Source organism: Camelus dromedarius, chromosome 22, assembly GCF_036321535.1.
Source record: "Camelus dromedarius isolate mCamDro1 chromosome 22, mCamDro1.pat, whole genome shotgun sequence".
Taxonomy (NCBI): domain Eukaryota; kingdom Metazoa; phylum Chordata; class Mammalia; order Artiodactyla; family Camelidae; genus Camelus; species Camelus dromedarius.
This window is the reverse complement of record NC_087457.1, coordinates 31,918,462-31,943,735: the sequence shown is the minus strand read 5'-3', so window position 1 is coordinate 31,943,735 and position 25,274 is coordinate 31,918,462. Positions and strand designations below refer to the sequence as shown.

General features: G+C 47.4%; 3 protein-coding genes across 3 annotated transcripts; 2 read left to right on the top strand and 1 right to left on the bottom strand.

Annotated features, from left to right (window-relative positions):
- Positions 1–2,425: 2,425 nt before the first annotated feature.
- On the bottom strand, positions 2,426–4,015 carry LOC105084458 (ubiquitin carboxyl-terminal hydrolase 17-like protein 6). The gene has a single exon (XM_010974590.3). The coding sequence runs from the start codon at positions 4,013–4,015 to the stop codon at positions 2,426–2,428; it is 1,590 nt and encodes a 529-aa protein (XP_010972892.1).
- An 8,033-nt stretch (positions 4,016–12,048) lies between these two features.
- On the top strand, positions 12,049–14,667 carry LOC105084459 (putative protein FAM90A22). Its single transcript, XM_031440420.1, has 4 exons — positions 12,049–12,219; positions 12,612–12,811; positions 13,253–13,349; positions 13,978–14,667. The coding sequence occupies exons 1-4, from the start codon at positions 12,049–12,051 to the stop codon at positions 14,665–14,667; spliced, it is 1,158 nt and encodes a 385-aa protein (XP_031296280.1).
- A 5,065-nt stretch (positions 14,668–19,732) lies between these two features.
- DEFB108B (defensin beta 108B) lies at positions 19,733–24,985 on the top strand. Its single transcript, XM_031440423.2, has 2 exons — positions 19,733–19,790; positions 24,822–24,985. Exons 1-2 carry the CDS (start codon positions 19,733–19,735, stop codon positions 24,983–24,985), a joined length of 222 nt encoding a protein of 73 aa, XP_031296283.2.
- The last annotated feature ends 289 nt before the right edge of the window (positions 24,986–25,274 follow it).

Sequence of the window (25,274 nt, the reverse complement as noted above, 5' to 3'; positions counted from 1 at the left end):
GGGGTCTTAGTAAACTAGGACATGCTAACCCTTCCACACTGCTCACCGTTGCTGAGTTCCTCCTTCCAGTCTGGTTAAAGGATCCTGCATTCCGATGACCTTATGGCCTTGGGTCTCCTCTTTACTGGACCCGAGGGCTGGGGGAGGAGGGCCCCATCGGGGACTTCGCAGGTCCAGTCCTCGCCTGCCCCTGTGCTTGGAAGAACAGGCGCTCAGTGAATCAGCAGGAACTACAGTCGGCTCCCCCAGGGGACCTGCAGGGCGGAGTCGTGCCTCTGCCCACCCAGGGGCCTCCCTCCCCCAAGGGCCCCTGCTGCCCCTATGTGGCATCCTCACCTGCAGGTCTGCTGTATCCGCCTGCCATCTGCCTCATCTCCTGGGAGCGCGAGGGCAGGCTGCCTCAGGCATTCATCTCAGAGATCCTGAATCATGAAAAGGAAAATGATGTCACATAAACACACAGACTGTCCCTTCTGCACCCTCTCCTCCAAGTGGAGATAGTGACCACTGATCAAACCAATAACCATTTCCTTCTTTACACCCAGTGGTGTCACATGATGAGACATTTACCATGCTCTGCAAGGGTACCCTTCCCAGAGTGGAACCCCGCAAAGACAAGACAGATGACTGTCTATTAAGGCTGAATGTCAATTTTCACTCATGGAAGACTGGATTTTGAGGCTCTGTGAAGGTTATCACAACAGGCAGTATCAGAGAAAGATGGATAACCGGTCATGTGACACACAAAATAAAAGGGTGATGTGAGAATTCGACATCTAACCTCTGGTTATGATATTTGAAAATCTGAAATAAAAAATGTTTCCTCCTCAAAATTCAAAGAATCCCATTTGACATGAGGAGAGGCAATTTTCAACTACAACTTAACCTAGAAAACTGTTTTCTTTCTCTGAGCCTGGGGGCTACACTGTTGAGGGTGTGGACTGTTTTAATCAGTTTTCTTCAACACCCACTTTTTAAATATTTTCTAATAAGTGTGAAATTTCTATGTTTGAACAAAGCATGAAAAATAAATTATTTAGCCTCTAAATGCATTTGGCAAACCACCAGGTTCCATAACCGCTCAGACACTGCCCCTTACAAACCAGACGAATTTGAACCACCATTTAGTAATTGACAGGGTGGGTTTTATCATCCTCTCTCCTAAGAAACATGACTGCAAGTTAAAGAATCCGTACTCGACATGTAAAGCCACATCGCGAACTATTTCTCCAGTTAGACTACCTTTCTCAGGTAAGAATCAAGGACCAAAATTTAGTGGAAACCAACCTGAAACCTCTCAGCCATCCTTCTGGGTGTCAGCAGATCTCAGATAGGTGGGTGCTTCCCAGCTCTGCTGGACACGATGCAGCTTCCAGGAAGCCTGAGGCTTCGACTGCAGGAAACTTTCCTTCCCAGTTCCTTCTCCAGGGCAGGCCACCCTTAAGCAATGTCAGGTCATCAACGCGATCTATCACACTGGATCCAGTCTCATCCTGAAAAACACGTAGTACTCTGTTAATCACATTTCCAAGCAATTACGGATTTTAATACACATACATACTTTCAACAATTTATATTTTCTGGGAGTAAAAACATGCACATTTATCAATAAACACTTTCATTCTGCATTTTACCTTGGGACTCAAATCAAGCTTCTTGAAAAGTCTCCCCGCTGACACCTGTCCTCTGCTCATCAGGTCCAAGGTGCTTTGCGGTTTATTCCTGCAGATGTGTTTAATCCTTTTTCCTGTTGTTTGGCATCTGTATAGTTTTCAACACATCTTGTCTAATGGAAGTCAAGCCACAGATATCTTTGGACAAGTGTCCTTGTTATTGTAAAGGTCAAGTGAGGAATGGATAACCTGGTCATTACTGTCAGGCATGTTCTCAGGTGGTCCAAATCCTCAGAACGATTTCCACCCTGCAAAACCTGGTGGCCCATTTCCCACCTAAAGCTCTCAGTCCCCAGAATGTGTGGACTTCTCTGTGCGAGCCTGACCCAGGGGAGGCGGGCGCCAGCAGGCAGGGGAGGTGCCTGGGCTTCCAGAACTGGTAAGAAAACACTGTCCTTGCCTGGGTGGACGTGAGCGCACCTGAGGCGCCTCCAGGCTGCACGATTCACGAGAATCAAAATTGCAAAAAACAGACACCCCATCAGCAAATGACTCTTCAAACACAGCACAAGTGGAAAGTCCTCAGAGGTTTCTCAGACCCAGAAATGAATCTCACCCTCCCCAGCGACATCAGCCTGGACAGTCACATCTCAGAGCTCAGCAGTCACAAGTTGACACCGAACACCCCGTCCCGTGAACACTCCAGATAGACAGTCCCTTCCCCTGTCCAGATTATTCACCCCTAAGTGAGTGTGTGTGTGTGTGTGTGTGTGTGTGTGTGTGTGTGTGTCTGCAGGGATGCGCCTCAGAGCTTACTGCAGGGCACCCGCAGACCTCTGCTTCTTCTTGCCCTTTTTCTTGGAGGCTCTGGGCTTCCCTCTGAGACAAGGGATGCTGCCAATAACTATTGGCCCCTGAGCTGAGGCCTCCCTGCCTGAAGGACTGGGCTGGTAGGTGTCCTGTTCGGGCTGTTTCATTCTCATCCTATCTCCATATTTCGACTGGTGAATCACCACTGCATCTGCGGGCACGTCAGAGTCGACCTTCCTGAGGGTGAATTCAGGCTTAGGGCGGCTGAGTTCTTGGAGGCACCTCCACTGCTCTAAGGTGACTTCTGGGGTTTCTGTGTCCTCCAGTTGCTCCTCTGACCCAGGAACTCTGACACTGGAGTCTCTGTCAGGCTCCTGGTGGGTGGCGGCCATGCCTGTGGGCTCAGCCCCCAGGGAGGCTGCTTCCTGACCTGTGGACACTCCCTTGCTGTCTCCCTCCAGCTCACTCTTCTGGACGTAGAAGAGGACATAGGCACTTTGGCTCAGGGCAGAAGTACCGTCACAGGCGGTTACCTTGGCATCGTCCATTCTGTACCACTGGCCGTTTCCAGCTTTGACGTAACAGAAATAATGTCCTCTGTGACAGCTCCACCCCGAGTGGACCAGCACGGCGTAGAGCACGTAGTCAAGGGGCCCTGCCTCCTGCTCAGACATGTAGGGGCTCAGGTCAAGGCACTCGGGGTAGCACACTTTCTTACCCACTTTGCCGCCTGTAAAATCTGTGAACCTTTTCAGCACGAGGATGAGGACCTTGGAGGCTCTGTGCAAAGTCAGCCTCTTGGTAGCAGGCACCTTCCTGAGACAAACACTACAGTGGTAGGAATTTTCACCATCCAGCTGTTCGGGCTTCACCAACTCTCTCAAAGCTTGGTTCACACTCTGAGCTGCAGAGATGTCCAGGGTGATGTCTAGATAAGGGTCAAAAGTGTCTGAAACACCTAGGCAGTGGAGACACTGGATTTGAGATCTCCAGGAGCCTCCAAAGATGCGAGGGACGAGGGAGGTGTCCTCAGAGTGACGATCTGACAGCTCATACCCGCTCAGGCACACCTGCTGCATGGCATTCAGCATGAACATCAGAAACTCATGGGCGTCTTCTTGCTGGTCTCTGTGGAAGCTGGTGACCAGGTCCTGCCGGGGCTTGATCACCTCTCCAGGATGAAGGAGGGCTCGGGTCACGTGAGCTTGCACAGCACACACCATGCAGAAGGCCCGCTTCTGACAGACTTTCCAGTGCTGCCGGGACAGCATAGAGCTGGCCAGGGGTGGCGTGTGTGTCAGACACTGCAGCGCTGCATTCACGTAGCAAGTGTTCCCCGTGTTCTGCAGTCCAGCCCCCGCCACGGAAGGGGTCTTCCAACTCAGACGTTTCTTGGCGGGAGCCAGCCCTGCTGACACAGGAGCAAGATCACTGCGCTGGTTGCAAGCTGTCTCTGATGATGCGGACGACTTCTCAGGTCGAGAGGGTCCCCACTGGACATCACCACCAGCTGCACCTGACTGAGAAGATTTGAGTTTTGGAAAGACGTTGAACTGATACGCATCACCCCAGTTGAGAGAAGCAGCCTCCATGTCGCTGTGAATAATGTCTACAGGGTTTTGCGTCTGGGAGCTCAAGCTGCACAGCGATGCTTCTATCCCCGGGGCAGACAGCGAGGGCCAGCCTGGGCCAGCCCACCAGCCCTTTTATAGCCCACCACCCGCGCCCCCACCCCGCCCCCACTGGCGGGAGATCCACCAATCCGCTGCAAGCGCTTAATTGGATTAAGGACTGAGGGCGTGGTCATCTCAACCCCCGGGTTAGAACAATGGTCACCTTTCAAGGATTTCTGTTTACAAAAGACTGGAAAACACCTTTGATAGGATTAGAATGGTAATGAGTCGGCCTGAAGGCGACACTTGCCTTAGCCTCCCCAGATACCTTCATCAGGTGGTTTAAAACTTCAACCTGTGAATTTGGGGGTGGGGGAACACAATTCATTTCATAAGAAACTTGTTAAAAAGATTTTTGCCCTTCAGGCCACCTCCACCCAAAGGAAAAACAAATATTTTAGCCTCCTGACAGATTTTAGCCACTGGCTTCCAGAGTCTTATCAAGTGATTCCGGTTGGTGTGGGACATTCACTTCTTCATGATCTGTATGCTAATTTTCCAAAGCAAGCTCCCATGTTTTGTAAGCAGAACTCTTCAGTTAGTTACAAACCAGAGTTTATGTAGAACTGTAATTTAAAAAATTACTATCCAATGCTTTTGCTCCTAAACTTTCAGATCTCAGTCTATTTTGTTTTGTATTTATAATGAGCATGAAGGTATTTAAAAGTATGTTTGTCTACCTGGGTGAAGGTGTAAAAAGGCTAACAACATAAATCCTGTGTCTGGTTTTATTTTTGTTGTATAGCCTTTTTTCCCCCCTGTTAATACATCACCCCAATAAGCGTACCTATGCCAAATCCTGGGTTCTATTTAGCCAGATTTTATGTGCTACCTCTGTTTCTCCTCTGAGCCGCCAGGCTGAGCATCCCTGGTTCTCTTACACACACTGTGCCATATTCCAGCGAGAGACCAGGTCCTCATCAGGTCCTCTTGGAGGCCCTGTTCAAAATCTGATGCTATCATTGTGATTAGACAAGCTACACTTTCTCTTCGATTAATTGGCTAGACTTTTATTCAAGAAGCTTTTTGAATGAATGTCTGGGAAACCTTTTTCCATTGTAATAACAGTAAAGGAAACCTAAGGAAGTATCCTCGCATGCACTGTTCTTTTTTTTTTTTTTTTTAATGTTTGGTGAATGTTATATTTATTTTTTGCTTATAATAAATGGGCTTGGTAGTAAAAGAGTGAGGGAGGAAACTCAGAAGAGACGACATGGTATTTTGAGAGTGCGGTACAAATCCCAAGTTCAGATAAAAACTGCAGGTGAGAAGGGGCCAAGCGGAGGCCCAGCTTTTTACATTTCTAATTCGCTGCCATATTTAAAACTGGAGAAACTTCATATTAAGAAACAAATGCAGCAGGGAGAGTACAGCTCAGGGGTAGAGAGCGTGCTCAGCACGCACGAGGCCCCGGGTCCAATCCCCAGCACCTCCATTAAACAAACAAACAAACCCAGTTACCTCCCCTCCACTCCACCTCCTAAAAAGAAACAAATCCAGAGTTCCAACTTCTCTTGAGAAAACTGGAAGAGCTGGCAGCTCTGGGCTTTCATGTCCCCACAGCGATAACTGTCCTGATTTGTGTAACAACTGTCCATTTTAGAGCCGACATCTTTTTTTTTTTTTTTTTAACATTTTTTAAATTGAGTTATAGTCATTTTACAATGTTGTGTCAAATTCCAGTGTAGAGCACAATGTTTCAGTTATACATGAACATACATACATTCATTGTCACATTGTTTTTCGCTGTGAGCTACCACAAGATCCTTTATATATTTCCCTGTGCTACACAGTATAATCTTGTTTATCTATTCTACATTTTGAAATCCCAGTCTGTCCCTTCCCACCCCCCGCACCCTTGGCATCCACAAGTTTGTATTCTATGTCTATGAGTCTGTTTCTGTTTTGTATGTATGTATGTATGTATGTATGTATTTATTTATTTTTTAGATTCCACATATGAGTGATCTTATATGGTATTTTTCTTTCTCTTTCTGGCTTACTTCACTTAGAATGACATTCTCCAGGAACATCCATGTTGCTGCAAGTGGCATTCTGTTGTCATTTTTTATGGCTGAATAGTATTCCATTGTATAAATATACCACTTCTTTATCCAGTCATCTGTTGATGCACATCTAGGCTGCTTCCATGTCTTAGCTATTGTAAATAGAGCTACTATGAACACTGGGGTGCAGGTGTCTTTTTGAAGTAGGGTTCCTTCTGGATATATGCCCAGGAGCGGGATTCCTGGGTCATATGGTAAGTCTACTCCTAGTCTTTTGAGGAATCTCCATACTGTTTTCCACAGTGGCTGCACCAAACTGCATTCCCACCAGCAGTGTAGGAGGTTCCCTTTTCTCCACAGCCTCTCCAGCATTTGTCATTTGTGGACTTTTGAATGACGGCCATTCTGACTGGTGTGAGGTGATATCTCATTGTAGTTTTGATTTGCATTTCTCTGATAATTAGTGATATTGAGCATTTTTTCATGTGCCTATTGATCATTTGTATGTCTTCCTTGGAGAATTGCTTATTTAGGTCTTTTGCCCATTTTTGAATTAGGTTGTTTGTTTTTTCTTATTAAGTCGTATGAGCTGCTTATATATTCTGGAGATCAAGCCTTTGTCGGTTTCATTTGCAAAAATTTTCTCCCATTCCATAGGTTGTCACTCTGTTCTATTTTTTTTACTCCTCAGCTTTCACTGGATCTAATTTGAAGCCAAGGACACTGAGATTCAGAGATGTGATGGAGAAGCCTTGGTTACTCAGACATCCGCCAGGTATAAACCTGAGCACAGAAGGTGTGATGGAGAAAGTCAGTTGGTGGCTGGGTGGTTTACACCTGCAAAATGCTATCCCTGGATTTGTGTGTAAACACTGAGAGGGCTGCAGAAATCTAAACAGGAGGATTCAGAGTTGCAGGAGCCTTGACTGTCAAACTTCACAGTCCTGACTCCTTTCTGTATGTCTGCTTCCCTGCAGGTCTGAGAGGATGGAGCTGGATTCGGGGGACGTGACCTCAGTGCTGGAGCCCTGGAGCAGCAGTGGTTAGGGCTCGACCCCCTCCGCGTGAACCCCAGGGGCGCTTCTGTTCCCTGCCTAAGGAGAAGCTCTCTTCCACAATTAATCCATCTCAGTCAAGACGATTACCATCAGTACAGGGAGAATGTTGGGTAAACTGATATTTGTTAAGGACACACAAGGAGAGTCTTTATTTGGAATAGTCTTTGGGAAATTTCAGCAAAAAGACCATGTGGGATTTGGTCTTTCCAAAATCGAGCCAGTGTGAACTGCAGAATTTCAAAAGAAAGTAGAAAAGGAAACACTCACATATGTCACATTATAAACTATTTAAGGTATGAATGACAGTATTGAAATGAAAATGAAGTTTTCCTGTATTTTTGAAGTTTCATGTGAGAAACCAGGCACCTCTCTCCCATATGCCTAACAACAGTGAACATTTATTTTTTCATTAGTTTAAACTAAAATCATGTATTACTTAAAAAATACACTTTTCACTTGTGAGAATACATTCAGATAAAGAAAGGAAAAACTGGTCAATCTCTTACGTTCAGGAGAAAAATCATTGTTCAGATGGCCCAGGGAAGAAGGATAATGGCAAATGTGAGGTTCTGGTGGGGATTTCTATAGGCACTGAAGCCTCAACCATTTATGTGTTCATTCTTCGCTGAAACCTCTTTATTTCACAGTATTATAAACTATATAAAATTGCACGCCAAAGATAAAAGATATAAATAAAACAGATGCTCAGCTGTGAAGCCTCCAGTCTAGGGGAAGAGATATATTTTTCCTAAGTAAATTTGCATTTGAAAATGGCCTCCTCTGATGTCAAATGGGAAAGTCAAATTTCAAGAAGCAAGCAGACTTTCCTTTTGGTTTTCAAATGTGTGTACCACAATACGCACCGTAGCCTTCCCATAGCATAGAGACAGCTGCGTGTGTGGGAAAAGGCTGTCTCTCTTTTTCCCGTCTGCGGAGACTCAGTGGGGAGGGTCAAGCTCAAGCCGTGGAAGATGTGGATGGCTGCCGGACAGTATGAATATACTTGAGGCCACAGGACTTGACAATTTAACGTGCTTAAACTGTAAATTTTATCTTACGTATATTTTACCACAACAAGAATTGTGAGTTCAGAAAGTAATGGGCATAAGGAAAAATGCTGATTTTTCTTTTGGAAAAGACAGACTCTTAAAAGTATGTGCAGGTGTCTCTCAAAAAGTGTAAAATAATGAAAATGCTAAATTCCAAAGTACAGTCCTTCTCCTGAGACAGAGTGAGAACAAAGGTGACAGACATTTCCTTGGGGGTGGATGCCTTAACCGGGTCACGTGAATAAAAGTCAGTGGGGAAAAGGCCACCTCTCCACTGGCCCTTCTTTAGGCCCCTTGGAAGCTCATCTGATCCTGCAGAGTGTGTCCAGAACCCACCTTTCTGACAACCTATGGACAGACAGGAGGTACCCAGCTGGATTTGATGTTCAGTTTCTTCCTTAGAGTAATAGGATAGTAGTCAAAATATACAGTGATGTGGCTTTTCACAACAGGGTGTGGACACTTTCATTTAAAAGAATTAATTATTATTATTATTTTTTACTTAGGTATCACTCCGTTATAATATTAGATAAGTTTTACGTGCACAGTAAACAATTGGAACTATACAGCTCCACTCCTGTGTAGCAGGCAACGGCTAGCACCAAAAACTTAATTTCTCTCTGTTACCAACCGTTGACACATTCTGCCCACTGGGCCCTGCCCCCACCTTTCCCCTTGGGTAGCCACTACTGTTTCTGTTTATCTCCGTGTTTGTTTTTGTGTCATTTGCTTTCCTCAATTTTTTGGCTTTTTTTGTTTGTTTGTATTTTGTGTTCCTCATACGAGTGGAATCATAGTATAGTTGACTTTCCTAAACGCGTCTTGAAGACATGGTTAGAGGAAAGTTGACAGGTGACCGTGATTGGATAAGAAAGGCTTAACAAGGTCACGTGATCTGGATCAGTATAAAAGTCAGGGAGGAAAGGGACACTTCCCCACAGACCCTTCCGCAGCCACCCTGGGAGCTGCATCTCTTCCAGTGGAGTCTGGCCAGCGGGAACACAGCTGGATTTCAGGTTGGTTTGCTGAAAAGTTGCAGTTCAGCTTATCCCTCAGAGAAACAGGACAGTAAACAAAATATATACTGAAGTGACGTCAGGCACTGGGGCATGGAATCTTCCATTTCTTTACTGTTTTATTTCTTTTACTGAGGTATCATTTGCTTCTAATATTAGACAATCTTTATGTGCACAACAATCTACTTCAACTGCTGTGTACCGTACATCCGATCAGCACCAAAAACTCCGTTTCCCTCAGTTACTATACAGCTGACCCATTTCACCTGCTGGCGCGTTCCCCGCCACTTCCCCTTTGGTCTCCGCTACTGTGTTCTGTGAATGTATGTGCTTGTTTTTGTGTCATTTGCTTTCCTCTTAAATTTTTAAAACTTACCTTTTGTCTTTTTCTATTTTGTGTTCCACACATGAGTGAAGCTATTAGGCACCTGTGTATTCTAAAGGTGTCTTCAAACAAGACAGTTAGATCAGAGGTGATACATGACACTGATTGGTTCAGGAAAACTTAACAAGGTCACGTGACCCTGGATCAGGATAACAGTCAGTGGGGGAAGGGAAACTCACCCGTTGACTCAGCCACCTTCACATCTGCATCTTGCCCAGTGGCGTGTGTCCAGCACCCACCTTTCTGAGAAACTACTGACAGAAGGTACCCAGATGGATTTCAGATTGTTTGACTGAAATTTGGGGTTCAGCTTATCCCTCAGGGAAATAGGACAGTAAACAAAACATGTAGTGACGTATAAGCAATGGGGCATGGGTTCTTTGATTTTTAAAATTGAATTATTTTTCCTAGGGTATCATTTGGCTACAATATTAGTTTTAAGTATATAATAATATATTTCAACTCCAGTATACCATAAAACTGCTCAGCACCAAAAACTTGCTTTTTTTTCTGTTACCACCCTGTTGATCCATTTCACTCAAACGCCCCTTTCTGCTCCCCCGACACCCCTGTGAATATATGTGTTTGCTTTGTGTCACTTGCTTTCTTCCTTTTTTTCTTTTTTACTGTTTGCTTTTTGTGTGTGTGTTGTGTGTCCCACATGAGTAAAGTCTAAGGTGTTTATCTTTTCTAAACGTATCTTCAGGACATGGTTTGACTAAAGGTGATACATGACACGGACTGGTTAAGCAAAGCTGAACAGGCCATCTGACTTTGGAGAGGCAGCCAAGTTAGCCAGGAAAGGGCAGTTCCCCCACTGGCCTTCTTCAGCCACCTCAAAGCTGCCCCTCTTCCGGGGCTATTCCAGCCCCCGTCTCTCTGATAATCTGCTGGCAGATGGGACGTGCACAGCTGGGTTTTAGGATAGCTTGCCTTAAATTTGGTGTTCAGCATATCTCTTGGAAAAAAAGACCAACTGAAGATATGTTGTGGTTTGGCTTGCAAACAGAGTAACGTTTCTTTAATTTTATGGTTTTCTTTAATAGAGGTATCACTGGGAGTTAATATTCGGTAAGTTTCACTTGTACACTTTTACATTTCACACTTCGTACAGCATTCACACGGTCGCCACAATTTTCCTTGTCCTCTGTCACCACACATCCAAACACCTTTACCCTGGCGCCTTTGCCCCTGAACTCTGGTAGCTGCGACTCTGGTCTGTGTGTCTGTGCGTTTGCCTCTGTTCTTTGGTTTGTTCTTGATTTTTTGGTTTATTTTCTGCTGTTTGTTCTTAGTATTATTCTATGTAAGAGTGAAATCTTTTGGTATTTTTCTTCCATGACTGACTTACCTCACTAACCTAATCACAATAAGGCCCATCCACGTTGTGGAAGATAAAAAGATTTCCACTTCTTTCTGGCTGATTAGATTTCCCTTGAGTAGGGACACTATTTTCCGCACCCATTTTCCCATTGTCTGGGAACTGTTTCGGGGAGCAGCCGGCCTCTGCTTTCTTCTGGGAGTTTTAGTTTCAAGTCTTAGCTTTGCATTTTTAATCCATTTTGGCTTGAGTTTTAGGTCTGGTGCCAGTTAGTGATCACTTGATCTAGATCATTTATTTCAGTCTGAATTCTTAGAAGGCAGGGTGGTAGCACACATCCTTCTGGATGCTATTAGGGGAAGATTCAAATTCTAGGAAACACACTGGAGCAATCTGATTAACGTGGGCCACTGGGTGAGCCGTTTTGAAAACTTGGTGGAATTGTCTATAGGCACCGAAAGCCTAAAAAAGTACTTTTTGTTCATTCTTAGTTGAAACATGTGTTTCACATTATTAACTAGGCAAAAGTGAGCCACTGAAATTGAAAGATTCAGAAAATCTTTCACCCCAGCTGTGAAACTTCAAGTCTAGTAGAGAAGAAAATATCTTTCTTAAGTGAATTTGTATTTGAAAATTGCCTCCTCTGATGGCAAATGGGAAAGTCCAGTTTTTAAGAAGTCAGCATACTTATATTTGGTTTTCAAATGTGTGTGCCCAAGACTAAATGTCACCCTTCATGGCACAATTTGTGGATGTGTGGGAAAATGTTGTGTTAATCCTTTCTATTAGACTGCATTGCGATACAAATGGCCAAAGACTCTAAAATTACTCTTTCAAGGATGCAAATTTAAATCCACAGCTCTGCCTGGAAGGGCTAACGAAGTCAGAGTCCTGGTCTGAAGGGCGATCATCATGAGAGAACGGGGAAGTGTGCGGGGGGAGAAATCGAATCGGCAGAAACCTGGATTCGCTTACTGGGCAAGGTGTCCTCAGACCCTCATTTGGGGAGGAGGGGGTTTGAGCCGCTTGAGCTTCTGGTTGGATATGAAGGTTTCTCTTTCTTTTACAGAGGAAACCAAGGGTTCCAACTGACTTGAGGCCCCAGGGAGGTGTGGAGATGGCCAGTCGGCACGCACAGCGTGGGCCTTGCACACCCTTTCAAGCCCAGGAAGTGAAGAAGTACCAGCCGGTGCAGGAGACGCCGCCCCCGCCACAGGGCGAGGACTGCCGCGTAAGTGGAAGCCTGCGCCTGCGCGGCGGCAGGGAGGGCACGGCCTCCAGAGACAGGGTGTGGACCTGGACCGCTCTGGGTCCACGACTCGCCTGTCCATTCCACCCACAGCCAGCTGCCCCGGGGCCTCACCCCCAGGCAGACTGGGCCATTCGGAGCCTGGGACGAAGCACCCCGCTCCTACCTATATCCTGTCCAGTCTGTATTTTCCCAGGAGTTTCCATCTGGGCCCTTCTGTTCACACTTAGGCCTCCAGGCCTCCCCCCTTGGATGCTCCCTAACTAAGGCTCAGGCTGCCCCACGGGGTCGTGAGTGTCCCGGCACCTGGGAGGCGTGCGCGCTGTCCTTTCTCCAGAAGCGGCGCTCAGCTCCCTGAGCCCTGATGTGCACTTCTGAAACGTGCCTGTCACTCCTGCGGACGCGCTGACCGTCCTCTCCTCCACCCACAGGTGAAGTGCAAGGACTGCGGAGCCTTTGGGCACAGAGCAAGCAGCCTCAGGTGCCCCATGAAGCGCTGGCAAGGGGCCCAAGCCCCCCAGCCCCTGGGCTCCACACGCGGGAAAGAGAACCTGGAGCCACGGAAGCTGCAGGGCCTGTGGACCCCGCGGACCTCGAGCACGGCCGCGAGGGAGGAGGGTCAAAGGCCAAGGTGAGCAGTGTGGGGGGGGGGGGTGGCCCGTCTCTGGCTGAAAACATTGGAGTCTGTCCCGCTCTTCCTCTGCGCTGTGCTGAGCCATCTCCAGGCAAAGACAGAGAGCCTGGAGAGACAGAGGAAGGAGCTGCCTCCTCGGGGCCACACTCAGGGGTTCATTCCGCGCCCTGAGGTCACTAAGGGCGTGGAGCACACCTGCAGCTTTGCACAGGGAGACACAAAGCAGGAGAGACGAACAGAAAGGATCTCCTGGGACAACCTGGCGGGACCCTTGGAGTTGGGGGAGGACAGAGATGAGGCAGGGGGCAGTCTTCACAAGGCACGGGGTCCCCTCCCTGGGTCACCCCCAAACTGGGAAAGGGCTGGGCCACAGGGTTGTCTGTCCCAACTGTGATGAGGAATGTGGGTTTCTGCCACTGAACATGGTTTGCTCTGCAGACAAGAGCAGCAGAGGAAGCCCCTCCAGCGATTTCCCCAGGGACCCCAGCCGCAGCAGCGCGGGAAGGAAGCGTCGGAGCCCTGTGGCTGTGTGGGGGTGAGCCCTCCTGGTCCCACTCTTCTCCCCCCTGCGTCTCCCCGGCTTGCCTCAGTCCCTTTCTGTGTGAGGGAATCATTCACATACTCTTCCAACCAATGTGGCCACGCAGAGTACTTTTCAGATGCCATTTTCTCTCAGTTTCTTTGATTTTACACTCTTACTTGCATATCCGGCAAGAATATGCCAGTAGGGGAAATGGCAGTGGTTTTATCAGGAGCTTCCAATAAGCAGAATCCTGTCAGTGGGAGGAGGCGTCGCTAACTTGCGGTCCACCCTCCAAAACTAATTGGAACCCATTTAGCCATGGAAGTTCCTGCAAAACACCAACCGTGTACAGTCTCTACAAGAGGGTATTTAAAAATGCTTGTTTCCATTTGCTGGACAAGAGATACTGTTACAACCTGTATATGTTCCTATCTGATGTATAAGTGTATCGAGGTGATATTATATGTTTGTTTGCTGTGAGCACCCTGAGGTTGAGTACCACGTCATATTTAAATTGATTCCTTATCTATCTCTTACTGTTAAATTGAACTTGATGAGATATGTTTTGGTTAATCTGAATTATGACTGGATGGTGAGGATGTTCTAACGTATCGTCTTTCTGTTTTCTTCTCTCCTGCAGTGTCCAAACACGCCAATGCTCATCCAGACATCCTGGAGGAAATCTGTCCTGGAACCTGACAGAGCAAGCAGGTCACCTATCAGGAAAGATGACATGAATTCCACCTGCCTGTCAGTGTTTCCCATCAAGAGAGGTTTGGTCCAGGACTCCAAAAGCAGCATCAAGATGCTAGGTGAGAAATCTGCCCAGATCTCCATCCAGGCTTGTCTGAACCCCCCAAAGAAACCCAGACTCAGCCTCGTCCAGATTCCCCAGAGGAGCACACTGAGACCAGATCTGGGGGTTTTCCAGAATCTCCATTCTCCACCCAGTACAACTGAACAAGGACCAACAGGGTCACCCCAAGTCAACAGGAAGACACCCGCCCAGGGGCAAAGCACTGACCTCCAATCTCAAGCCAACAGATCTCCCTCCAATACCGTCCAGGCCTGCTCTGTACCCCGTCTTCCACCCATTAACCATGTTCCAAGCTATCCTCTTAGGATGGTCTTCATAAGATTAAGCAAAGGTGGGTGGAGCTGCAGGTACATGACATCTCCCTCTTTCCACCCTGCTGAGAAGCCAAGCCCTCCTGGTCAGAGCCCTCCCATCTGCAGGAAGTCTGAGGGACGCTATGCCCCTGGCTCCTTGAGTGTCCTCTATGATGACCTTCAGGTTTCCTCTTCCTCTGAGGATAGTGACTGGGAGTGAGACACTCCTGGCAACTAAGACTCGTCCTCCAGCCCCAGACAGCCTGGAGGTGACGGTGACCTGAGGAGGGGAAGTCACAGGGGGCGGGCTGTCCCTTTTGGATCTGTGACTCCCCACCTCTGGATGGAAACTCAGAGAACCCTGGGGACACACATAAGCAAACCCTGCAATTGTTCGTAACGGAATCAAAGTCCTATTTCAAATGGTACTTATCAAATTGGAACGTCAAGTTGTTTGTTAGTCTAAATCCATTTTAAGAATGGAGACAAATTTAAGGAGTAAGTTTTAACGATTTTGTAAGTAGGAAGCTATGATGGTAATTTGTATTTGGTGGCAAATGTCTGAACTTTCTGAACTTTGCTTAAGGGCCCCACTCTGCGCTCTGCAGAGTTTTAGCAGTGCCCTGCCCTGACATGAGGTCTGTGGACTCTGCGGGGTTCTCTCGCTGTAAATCATGGTAGGGAATATTCCCATGGCTTTGCTTGTTATTTTTCATTAAATGTTATTTTAAAGCTTTGTTTCCAAATTTTCTTTCATTTCTAATAAAATCTACTGTGTAAAACATATTGTACTTGGTTTTTATTTCTGCCTTGAAGATATTTTTACTTATCACAGATTATGTATCTGAAGAAAAAGGAACTTGGGAGAACGATGGCTTATTAAAAATACGGAATCCACTTGTCAATACACGCGCATTAGCGACATGCCCTTGTCAAACTCACGCCCAGGGAACGCAGTAAGCCCAGTCTGCTGGCTTATTCCCAGCTGGGCTGAGTACCACGCTGGGCTCAGGTACTCAGGTTTCATACAGACATAAGCCTTAATTCTACGTCAAAGGATACTACTGATTTCATAAGTCCTGCCCCTGGGTGATGTGGGGGTCTCCGTGCAAGGAATACAGTGCCCCCACCCACACCCAGGGTGCAGGAGCCCCACCTGCACCTGCGTGAAGCCCCAGCATGACCTCAGCCCTAGCGCCGGGAAGCGCTCATGCCAGCTCTTCCTCCAGAATCCGGAGGGTCCGGCATCCCCCCTCGGGCTGTCTCAGGGGGGCTACAGGAAGGTGGCAGCCACAGTGGTTCCCTGGACAGCAGAGGGTGGCACAGGCCACCACGAGTGGTTCAAGAGCCCCCAGACCAACCTGACACATTTTGCACTTGCTCGGGCTGGAGAGGCACCACCTCCAAGCCTTTCAGCACAGTCCCAGCATTTCCAGGGCACTTAAAGGTGCTTACAAGAGTCCCAGAGACTCAGGCGGGCTCGGGACACACTTGCACCTCAAGCATTGACAACGACATGGAAAATTCTAAGGAGGCACATGCTTGCATAGACACCTGGCCATCACTTTTGGGAGGGTGAGAGCGGTTCCCACCACCCTGAGTAGGATTAGAGCGCCCTGTGATGGGTCCAGCAGGCCAAGGACTCCCTCCCTGAGCCCTCGAGACCGGAACAAGAGGTGGCTGGCACCTCTCTACAAAACAACATATACACTAGTAATTTTAATAATTATAGTGATATCAACATAGGAAGGAAGGAAGGAAACAGACGGTGGTAATACAGTAGCAGCAAGGACACGGACTGCAGTATAAATCCCTCCAAGCGAGTTAACAAGGCACTGACATCGGGGCAGTTTGCAGTCAGAGTCCTCGGAAGGCACCGTGAAGTGTGCTCTCAGGTTGCAAACATGCGAACCCCTGGAGGACAGGAATACCAGGCAGAGGCTGAAGGGCTCTGGTCCTGGCAGCCACAGGACACCCAACAGCTTTCAGTAATTCGGTCGGATGGCCAGTTGAGCTTGGCTCCCTGCACAGAAGGCAGGACTCCAGAGCCACATCCGTCCCCGCTGCAGGCAGAAGCACTGCTTCCTGGGACTTGAGGCCCCAGTGCTAGCCCTTCTGCCATCTGGGCTTCCAGACCCTTCGTGGTCAGACATCTAGGTTTCCTATCTCTGCCTAGGTCGGCTGGAGGGCATGACCTACCCAGGCCAGCAGGGGGCGACACAGGCCAGCCACAGTGGTTCCTCCCAGTACCTGGAAGATTCAGAAAATTCTGCCACTGCTCAGGCAACTGGCCACTCTCTCTGTGCCCTTGAGAACAGCTAGAGCCTTCCTTGTACACTCAAGGGGACACACAGTATCTCCAGAACCTCAGGCATCACAGAACACCTTCAACAAGCATCCTTTGTCAGCAATGCTGCTCCCAGGGTGCAAAACTGACTTAGAAAATTTTGAGGAAGCTCTGGTGAGCCTGGGATGCCCTTTCCTGCCATTCCAAGTGGGAACCAGTGGTTCTGACCCCTCGAAGTGATTTAGAAAATTCCTCTAGTCTCAGGAGGACCCAGATGCTCTTCACCGCCATCCACGTGTGAAGGAAAAGCCGGGCTGGGCCTATTTGTAAATCTAAGTTTAACAAGTGTCGGATCACTGACCTGAGTTCTCCTGGGATAACTTGTAAATCTAAGTTAATAAGTGTCGGTTTGCTGATTCCCTGCTCATGTTTTCGCTAGCCAGCTGGATTTTCAGAGGGACATATCTGGCCTTGGAATGTCGGTTTGTTGCCTCCCTGCCTCTGCTTTTGTGATAATGATGCTGCTAGAGCTGTTCCATGCCTATTGGCCGAATACCTCAAGCTTGTAATTAATCCTATAAAACCTCATGCACACGTTTTGGAGGGGCTCAGAGCTTCGGAGCAGAAGCCCCTCTGAGCCCGCTGGCATAATAAATCTGACTACTCCAACCCTCCGAGTGGTGCTTGCTTCTTGGCTGCCCTGTTGTTTCCATAACACATGCAGTCAGAAGAGGTTCCTGGACCTGGGAAACGACTCAGGAGGTTTTGTGGTGGGTCTGGCAGGGTGGGGATGGCTGGCTTCAGGCAACAGGCTGAAACAAGTGGTGGCTGGGCCCTTGAGGGCACTTCTAAACCCTTCCAGAGTTCGAGGCTGGGCAGGGATGCTCTCCCTGAACCTCCTCTGTTGGCAGAAGCTGGCCCCTGCCTCCAGAGGGGTCTTGAAGATTCTAGGAAACATGTCAGTTTCAGGAGTTTTGTCAGAGAAAACGTGTTTCGAGGTCAACTTGTGAGTCCAGGAAGCACTCTTGCCTGGAAGGCTGGAGAGAGGTCCCCACCCTCCTGAGCCTTTGCAGAATTTTCTGTCCTTGGGATCCTGGGACCTGATTTTCTGAAACTGATGTGCAGGGATGGCTTACAAAGCTTGAACCTCTGGACATGGTTGACATTTCCCTGGGCGCCACAGAAATGCTGGTGCTGGACTTAGTAGAAGGCCAGGGGTCCGCCAGCCCTGGAGGCTCCTCTCTCTAAAGGGCTTGCTAATGTGTCTGTTAATAAGAAGCCTCAGGGGGCCTCCTTCCCACAGGGGCATTTATTTCTGTAGTCTTGCTTGAGTACCTGCATGAAATGTAAGCTGGTTTCACCCAGAGTGAGGGTTCCAGTCACACAGGACTGAAGCTGCGGGACCTCTTCAGACCTGACCTCAGAACTCCCACTCCGCCGTGTCTGCAGCATCCTACTGGTCGCAGAAGTCAACCCACTTCCGTGTGGAAGGGAACTGGATGGGGGTGTGAACACCAGGATGGGCGATCCCTGAGAGCCATTTTGGAGGCTGGCCACCACCTGAACTTCACCCACTCTTTCAGATCTTACTAAGTGTTGTCACCATTTACTTAGGCACTCAGGTTACAAATGTTGGATTATTCCTATGTGCCCACTTTCTTTATATGCGCATTATGGCCCTGTGCTCTGTTCCTCAGACATTTTCCCTTCCTTCTCTCTACACTCACACTGTTTCAGTTTGGAGCCTCACCCAGCCTCTATTACTGCAATGGCCTTCTTCTAAATAGACTGCTCCTCAATTTAGTTATTTGTCCTGGCCAGTTCTGAGTTTTCTTTATAAAACTGGAATCTAATTTTGCATGGATTAAGGCATAAGTCTCACCCTTCTGGGCTGCATGTGCTCGCAAACACACACACACACACACACACACACACACACACACACACACACAATATGTTGTTGCAGTCATAAAAGCCAAACACGAGATTTACTCTCAGACAAGAGAACTGAGAATACTATACTACTAGAGATAGAAAGAAGTTTAGAGATGATCTAAGCTGAGATTTTCCACTGAGTATTCCAGAATGCATTTCAGAACTGGTACCTGGGAAATCTGTTTAAAACGTAGACCTCCAGGCTCCATCCCATCCCACCAAACTAACATTTTCTGGAGTGGGTCTACGTGTCTGCATTCAGAAGCAACTTCTCCCCATTGTTTTTATGCAAAATGATTGAGAGTTCCCTGATCTTGAATCAACAGATCTAAACCTACGCAGACGCCACTGAGATTCAGGGAAGACAATTTCCTGCCGATGTCTGTGCCTCTAGTTAGACTTCAGAACTTAAATTCCTCCATGTTCAGAGGCATTTCACTGCCCTGCCATGGTTCTACTGGATGAGGATGTGAGACTAAATTACCCCATGATTCAACTGCCTCCTCGGCGCTGACGAACAAAGCACGGTCTTAACAAGGCTCACACCTTCTGGGGCGGTTTCAGTGTGCGCTGAGCAAACTGACATGTAAGCTAAGTACCGTGCCGCGAGCAGAGCCTTCAGACCAGGAGCGAGTGATCAGTCATGAGGAGGGCTAGTAAAGCCCAGAAGCACTCAGGGACAAGATGTCTAGTCACTAACTAAACCAACCGGTTTCTCAGCACAGCCTGGCTCGCTGGAACTCAGGATAGGCAGGTCCTTGCTCGTACACCTTGTTCTGGTGCCAAAGCGTTCGTAGCTCATGTTCCCATTTAACAAGGCTTTCTGGTCAAAGGTGTGCGCCCGCATCCTTCTGATGCACTGAGTGCCCAACAAAACAAGGCTTCTCAGCCTTCTTATGAGGGCCGCTCTGCATGCAGAGAACACTTCTGTCCATGAATAGCCCTAATGAGGTACAGAAGGGCACTTAACATCCGGACAAGGCATTCCGTGGTGCTGCAGAACCGCAGACGGAAGCTTTCTCTGCCTCTGGAAATGAAGCCAAGCCTCCTCCGTTCTCCAGCCATGAGGATTGCAGTCCCCCTCTTCACCATTCTCGTCTTTATGAGCCAGGTTCCACCAGGTAACAGAATGAACTCGGCTGCCACCTCGGTAAGAGGAGGGGGCCTGAGACCTCACGGGGGTCCAGCACAACATCTCTGCCGCCTCTGCCCTGAGGAGGGCTCTCACTGCGCATCTGGGAGACCGTCTGGCTGAGGCCTGCACTCACCTGATTCAGCTCTGTAGCACCTCTCAGTTAGATGCATGAGGTCAAGGGCATTTCAAGTGCTTGAAACCCTCTTTGCTCCATCACTGAAGATGACTCTAACTAGGCAAGTTTACTAGCAGTTTCGAGAGCTAGGTGACCACCACCACCACCACCAATCAGGCACCACCACCAATCGGGCATTATTCTACCAAATCCTAGTCTCCAAAACTCCTCTACCTTCAGCAAAAGTTAGTTATCCCGAGATGCTGACATAAGAGCTATGCCAAAGCTGTTGGGGCCCAGGCAGAGGGACTGGTGAGGGCATCTCCTTGAAAGGCTTACTCGGAGTCTGAGAAATCCCCAGCCCAGTGCCCTTACCACCGCTGGGCCCGAGGGTGATGCTGTCCCTTAAGGCTCCACCCCGCCCCCTGGCTAGCCTCTTCTTTTCCCACACTTGTTCTCCTAAAGTAGAACCTGAACACAAGGCTCAAGATGGCCTGCACCCCTCTGTGTCCTGCACGCCTGCGCAGACCACAGGCGCCGGCACACACGCGTGTCTCTGGGACGTGCAGGGCTAAGGGAGGATAAGCAACTTACTGCTCTCCTTCAAGCTCGGTGTCTGTTCCTTGCCTGAGAATTCAGGGTCTCAAGGGCTGGGAAGGAGTAGGAAGGCAGACACAGCTGCACGAATGCGGACAGTCCTCCGATATTTCAGGGAACTGTAGATTGCTAGGCTTTATGTTGTCTGCAAATAGAGACTTCCCCAAATTTCCAACAGACCAGTGGGAGGCATGCCTAGTCCTGATGAGCCCAGACTCTCCTGCCTGAGCCTTTGTTTCGAGGGCTGCTCACTGCTGGCGGGCAGGGTCCGAGGTGGGGGCAGTTGGTGAGGCAATTCCAACATGGCTTCCAGCTGATCGCAAGGAAGCAGACAGGAGAGGCTGAAGTGGGGAGAGACTGGAGGTGGGAAAACAGTTCCGCTCATAAGATATCTGTTAAGCGTCCACTGAATGCGAGGCCCTGACTAGGAAGCAGACATACGAAGAAAGTAAGATTATGATGGCCCTTGGCTTCCAAGAAGTCGCAGGCCAGCTGCTCTGACTGCTGGCCAGTCCTGGGGAGAGCCAAGCAGCCCTCACAGCAGAGCACTGGCCCCAGGAGGGAGGAGAGGTCTCCATGTGAGAGCCAGTAGAGAAACAACATGAGTGAAAGAAAGACAAAGCCAGAAGTATCACAAGGGTTGAAAGCTTAAAGCTTAAGCTTTGAAGGCTCTGGTGGAAGCAACAGGCTTGAGAAGGAAAACCAGGGGTTAGATGAGCAGTAAGAGTGTTTGAGGCTGTCTATCCGAGGTTTTCATCTGCACTTTTCACTGTTCCCAGAATAGCAACATTCCTTGTGGGTGTGTATGTGTGTGCGCACACACGCTCGCACTCCGCACGTGTGTGAAATATATCCGCTCCCCCTTACCCCACAAGGGACCTGGGATGAATGGCAGGTTGGTCTGGAGCTACACTCCCAGGGCTGGGGTTACGTGGGCTACCACGCCATTGTGACGCGCTGATGTGTAAGACTCGCTGAGCACTATGAATTAACTTGAAAATGCTTTCTCTCTTTTTTAAGGGAAGAATAAGTATTTTTTAAACAAATGCAAACTTACTTCTTTTCAACAAAAGAACAGCCATCCTTGTCACAACGAGCAGCGGAGCTACTGCAGCTGCAGATACTGTAAAATCACTTACTGACAAGATTCAAAAAGGTCTTGATGATCCGGTCCATTCTTCCTATTTTACAGAGGAAAAACTGAGGCCCTGAAAAGTGAATGCCTCCCCCAAGGTGGAAGTGGGAGCTAAATGTCAGTCAAGGCTTTGTCTTCATGTGGGGGTTTTTGTTGAACGTCTCACCCTGGGTTCCATTCATTCTGCTGCTTCTCTTGTATGACTCTGATTGCCGATGAAAGGTGATGCCATGTCCAATGATACTGACTCAGGGGCACACAAGCTGGTGGCTTAAGCTTAAAAGATAACTGTGTCCACATGGCGTTGCTGAAGGCCCATCTGATTAACGCTGACTCAGCAGTCATCTCACTCAGTACACAGGTGTGGTGGGATAAGGCCATTTAACATGTTCTTAAATCTATGTCCTGCACCCATATTTCCAGGAGATGAATGCTTTTAACCAAATTCTGAAACTTCAGAAATTTGTTTTTTTTAATTGATTATTTTTTAATTGAGTTATAGTTAACATACACTATTGAAATAGTCTCAGGTATACAACATAGTTATTTGATATTTTTACACTTTATGAAATGATTGCTGTGTCAGGGAGGAAGAAAGTTTCCTCTGCCTTCTAGGCTCTTCCAAATGGTCTAAGAATTACATTGACACGAGACAGATTAACAGGAGAAAAATCAAACAGAAGTTTAATAACATGTATTCATGAACGAGATCTAGGAAAACTGGGTAACTCGCCAAAATGGCCAAAGTCCTCACCTTAAATACCATCTTCAGCTAAAGACAAAAGAGGACGTTGTGGGTAGTGGTTTGGGACTTCCAAGGTGGGGAAAGCAATGCATATGGTGATAGGAAAGCAAGCATCTGGAGGACAAATGTTTGCTGGGTGGGGCAGAGACAGCAGGACACAGAGCAGCTCTGCAATGTAGGCCTTGCCAAGTTGCCCTGCCATGCTCAGTCCATATTCTTTGCAGATGTCTCTGGTGATGGCTCATTCCCAGAACAGGGCCTCTATCTAAATACTTTTAGGCAGTTGGTCAAAGTTCCTTCCTGAATATTTTCAGCTTTTGATTGTTTTCAGCTCAAAATAATTCGCATGCCAAAGGGACACTTTGGGGTGGCCAATTTTGTTTCCCTGCAGTCGCAAAAACACCAGTTACTGCCTGCCAGCATACTAAGCCATTATAGTATTACTGACTATCTTCTGTCTGTGCACAATACACCCCCTTTCCTCTTCTTCTCTACGTCACTATGTGACCTTGGACCACCAGATTCCTTTTCTCAATCTCATCTGTAAGGTAACTAATTAGACAAGATCCTCGGTTACACTCACTATAACTCTAACTTTTGTTTCTAAAGTAAATAGCTAGAAGTCACAGTGTGCTCATAATATGCAAAACACAAGATTCACTAGCAAAGAACTAATTAAAACAAAAAAGTAAGAAACATGCCTTTAATGTGACTTGGATTCTTACACACAGGTGATTATATGTCAGGTTTTTACACACCTCCTTTGTGACTGGAAAACTTAATACTCAGTCTCTTAATACTCAGTACAGCAGCAAAACTGTACACGTAATTCCAAGACACGTGCACTGAGAGGGACAACACGTTTCTACACAAACATGCCACATGATGCATAATGGAAAATAGCTCTATCTTAACCAATTATTCTGTAATTATTTACTGAATGCCTGTTAAATGCCAAGACTTGAGCCAGGTTCTGGGGTATACATACAGAGAAAAATGAAATGTGGGTCCTGCCCTCAGGGAACACATCATCGAGAAGTGAGGTCAGATGGGAAATCAACACCAGAGCAGAACGCAGGAAGCACTGCGATGAAGGGGTGTTCACGGGTGACTGTCACTCATCACAAGACCTGTCAGTGACTCACCCTCTGAAAGTGACTCACCCTCTGAAATTTCAGGTGACTCTTCTAGTGGCAATAGGCTGATTATAACGCAAGGTGGCTGGGACCTATCTATACAGCAGTTGAGCTAGTTACAGAGAATAGGAAGAGATGAGCAGTCCAGGGAATGAAACACTCAGATTCTAGCTGATTTCTGCATAGTGTTCAATGCTTAGAGTGATTATTGCTTAAAAAAAAAACCCCTGAAAATTATTTTCCAGTTCACATTTTAGATATAAATATGATGTTGCATATTTGATTTTCATATCCATTAATAAAATATAAAATTGCTTTGTGAACATTAAATAATTAAATTCAATTTAATGCATCTGAATTTCAGTTTAATTCAATGGGCTTTTGTTGAATGTCTGTAAATGCCCTATACTGATTTGAAGCTATTCAAGAATTGGCTTTTGTGTTCCAGAACAGGAAAATCAAGAAGTGCTGGTTTTGATACTTCTTCTATTGTCATGGGAAAGGTGCGCTTTGTTACAGCGGAGACTGCTCAGAATTAAGCCACTTTAGAAACCAAGCACCTCATAGTGTATGACTCCCACCCCCCTCAAGGAGAGTAATATATGAGGACATAAATCAAATACTATTCAACACTTTTAATAAGGATGTTTCTTCAGCCCTTAAGAACCCCTAATGTATGCAATGATTTCTACAGCAGATTGAAACCTCAAGGACCAGTGCCAGAAAGAAGAGTGAATGCAGCATCAGGATGTAAGAAATACTAACACGGGCACTGCCTGCATATTAAACATGAAGGAAGATTGTTCCTTTCCCCCCAGAAAAATATCCTTTCTAATTTCCTTGATGTGTACTATCTTTCGGATCTATATTTCAGTTCCACTTTCGAAAGATACACACACATACGTGCACATCTAGAAAGAGATTTCTCTAACATGTTTCTTCTACTCTAGGAAAGTCAGCAGTGCAAGACTAATATTAAATAAAAACTGGTCTCTGCCACCAGTGTTAGGAGGTAAGGAGTGAGGAAGGCTGGGGGTGCCCTGGAAGTGTGCAGAGGGCAGGACTACCCCGTCTACCCACCCATTACTTAGCTGCATTCAATATTGCCAGATTTTACAAGAATGTCAAAAATCCAATTTTTTTGTGTGTGAAAGCAGAATTTTAAGAGATCAAATAACAATGAAAAATCCATTCAAGGTTTTGCTTCCAGATCCTCCCTCCCCCCACGTAACTGAATAAAAATGCAGGGAGACCAATACATCGCTACAGTAATTCTCTTCTCTGTGCAGGCAGCAGCGGTTTCAGGGAGGTCTGTGCGCGTCCCAATGGCTCCTGCCACGAATTCTGCATCGAATCAGAAATCCAGGTTGGGAGATGTTTAGATGGCCGAGCCTGCTGCCTGCCCATGGGGAACGTGCCACAAATCGACCCTACTACGCCTAAGGGGCGCTGAAGCCTCTTTCAAGCTTTCGGTTGTTGGGATATCTTATTCTCACTCTCTCTTTTGCTCTCACTTCTCTTTGTGTCCCTGTTCCTGCGGGGATTCTTAGTGAGTCCTCAATAAATAAAATGAAACTTGCAAACACAAAACCTGTTTTAAGAATTCATATGATGTGTTTCACTTGGTGGAGGTTTGGTCCCCATCCTCTGTCTGGTCTGGATGTGCTCCAGGTTGCGGGGAGGAACTGGTACCCACCCTTCACCTGGGGAGACTACACGCTGCCCCACCGGGGAAGCACCCT

Excerpts from the sequence above, each read along its gene's own strand:
- LOC105084459 (XM_031440420.1), top strand. The coding sequence starts at position 12,049 with ATGGCCAGTCGGCACGCACAGCGTGGGCCTTGCACACCCTTTCAAGCC. Across the intron at positions 12,220-12,611 it reads GCACGGCCTCCAGAGACAGG|GTGAAGTGCAAGGACTGCGG; the intron begins GTGTGGACCTGG and ends CTCCACCCACAG. Across the intron at positions 12,812-13,252 it reads GAGGAGGGTCAAAGGCCAAG|ACAAGAGCAGCAGAGGAAGC; the intron begins GTGAGCAGTGTG and ends TTTGCTCTGCAG.
- DEFB108B (XM_031440423.2), top strand. The coding sequence starts at position 19,733 with ATGAGGATTGCAGTCCCCCTCTTCACCATTCTCGTCTTTATGAGCCAG. Across the intron at positions 19,791-24,821 it reads TATGAGCCAGGTTCCACCAG|GCAGCAGCGGTTTCAGGGAG; the intron begins GTAACAGAATGA and ends TTCTCTGTGCAG.
- LOC105084458 (XM_010974590.3), bottom strand. The coding sequence starts at position 4,015 with ATGGAGGCTGCTTCTCTCAACTGGGGTGATGCGTATCAGTTCAACGTC.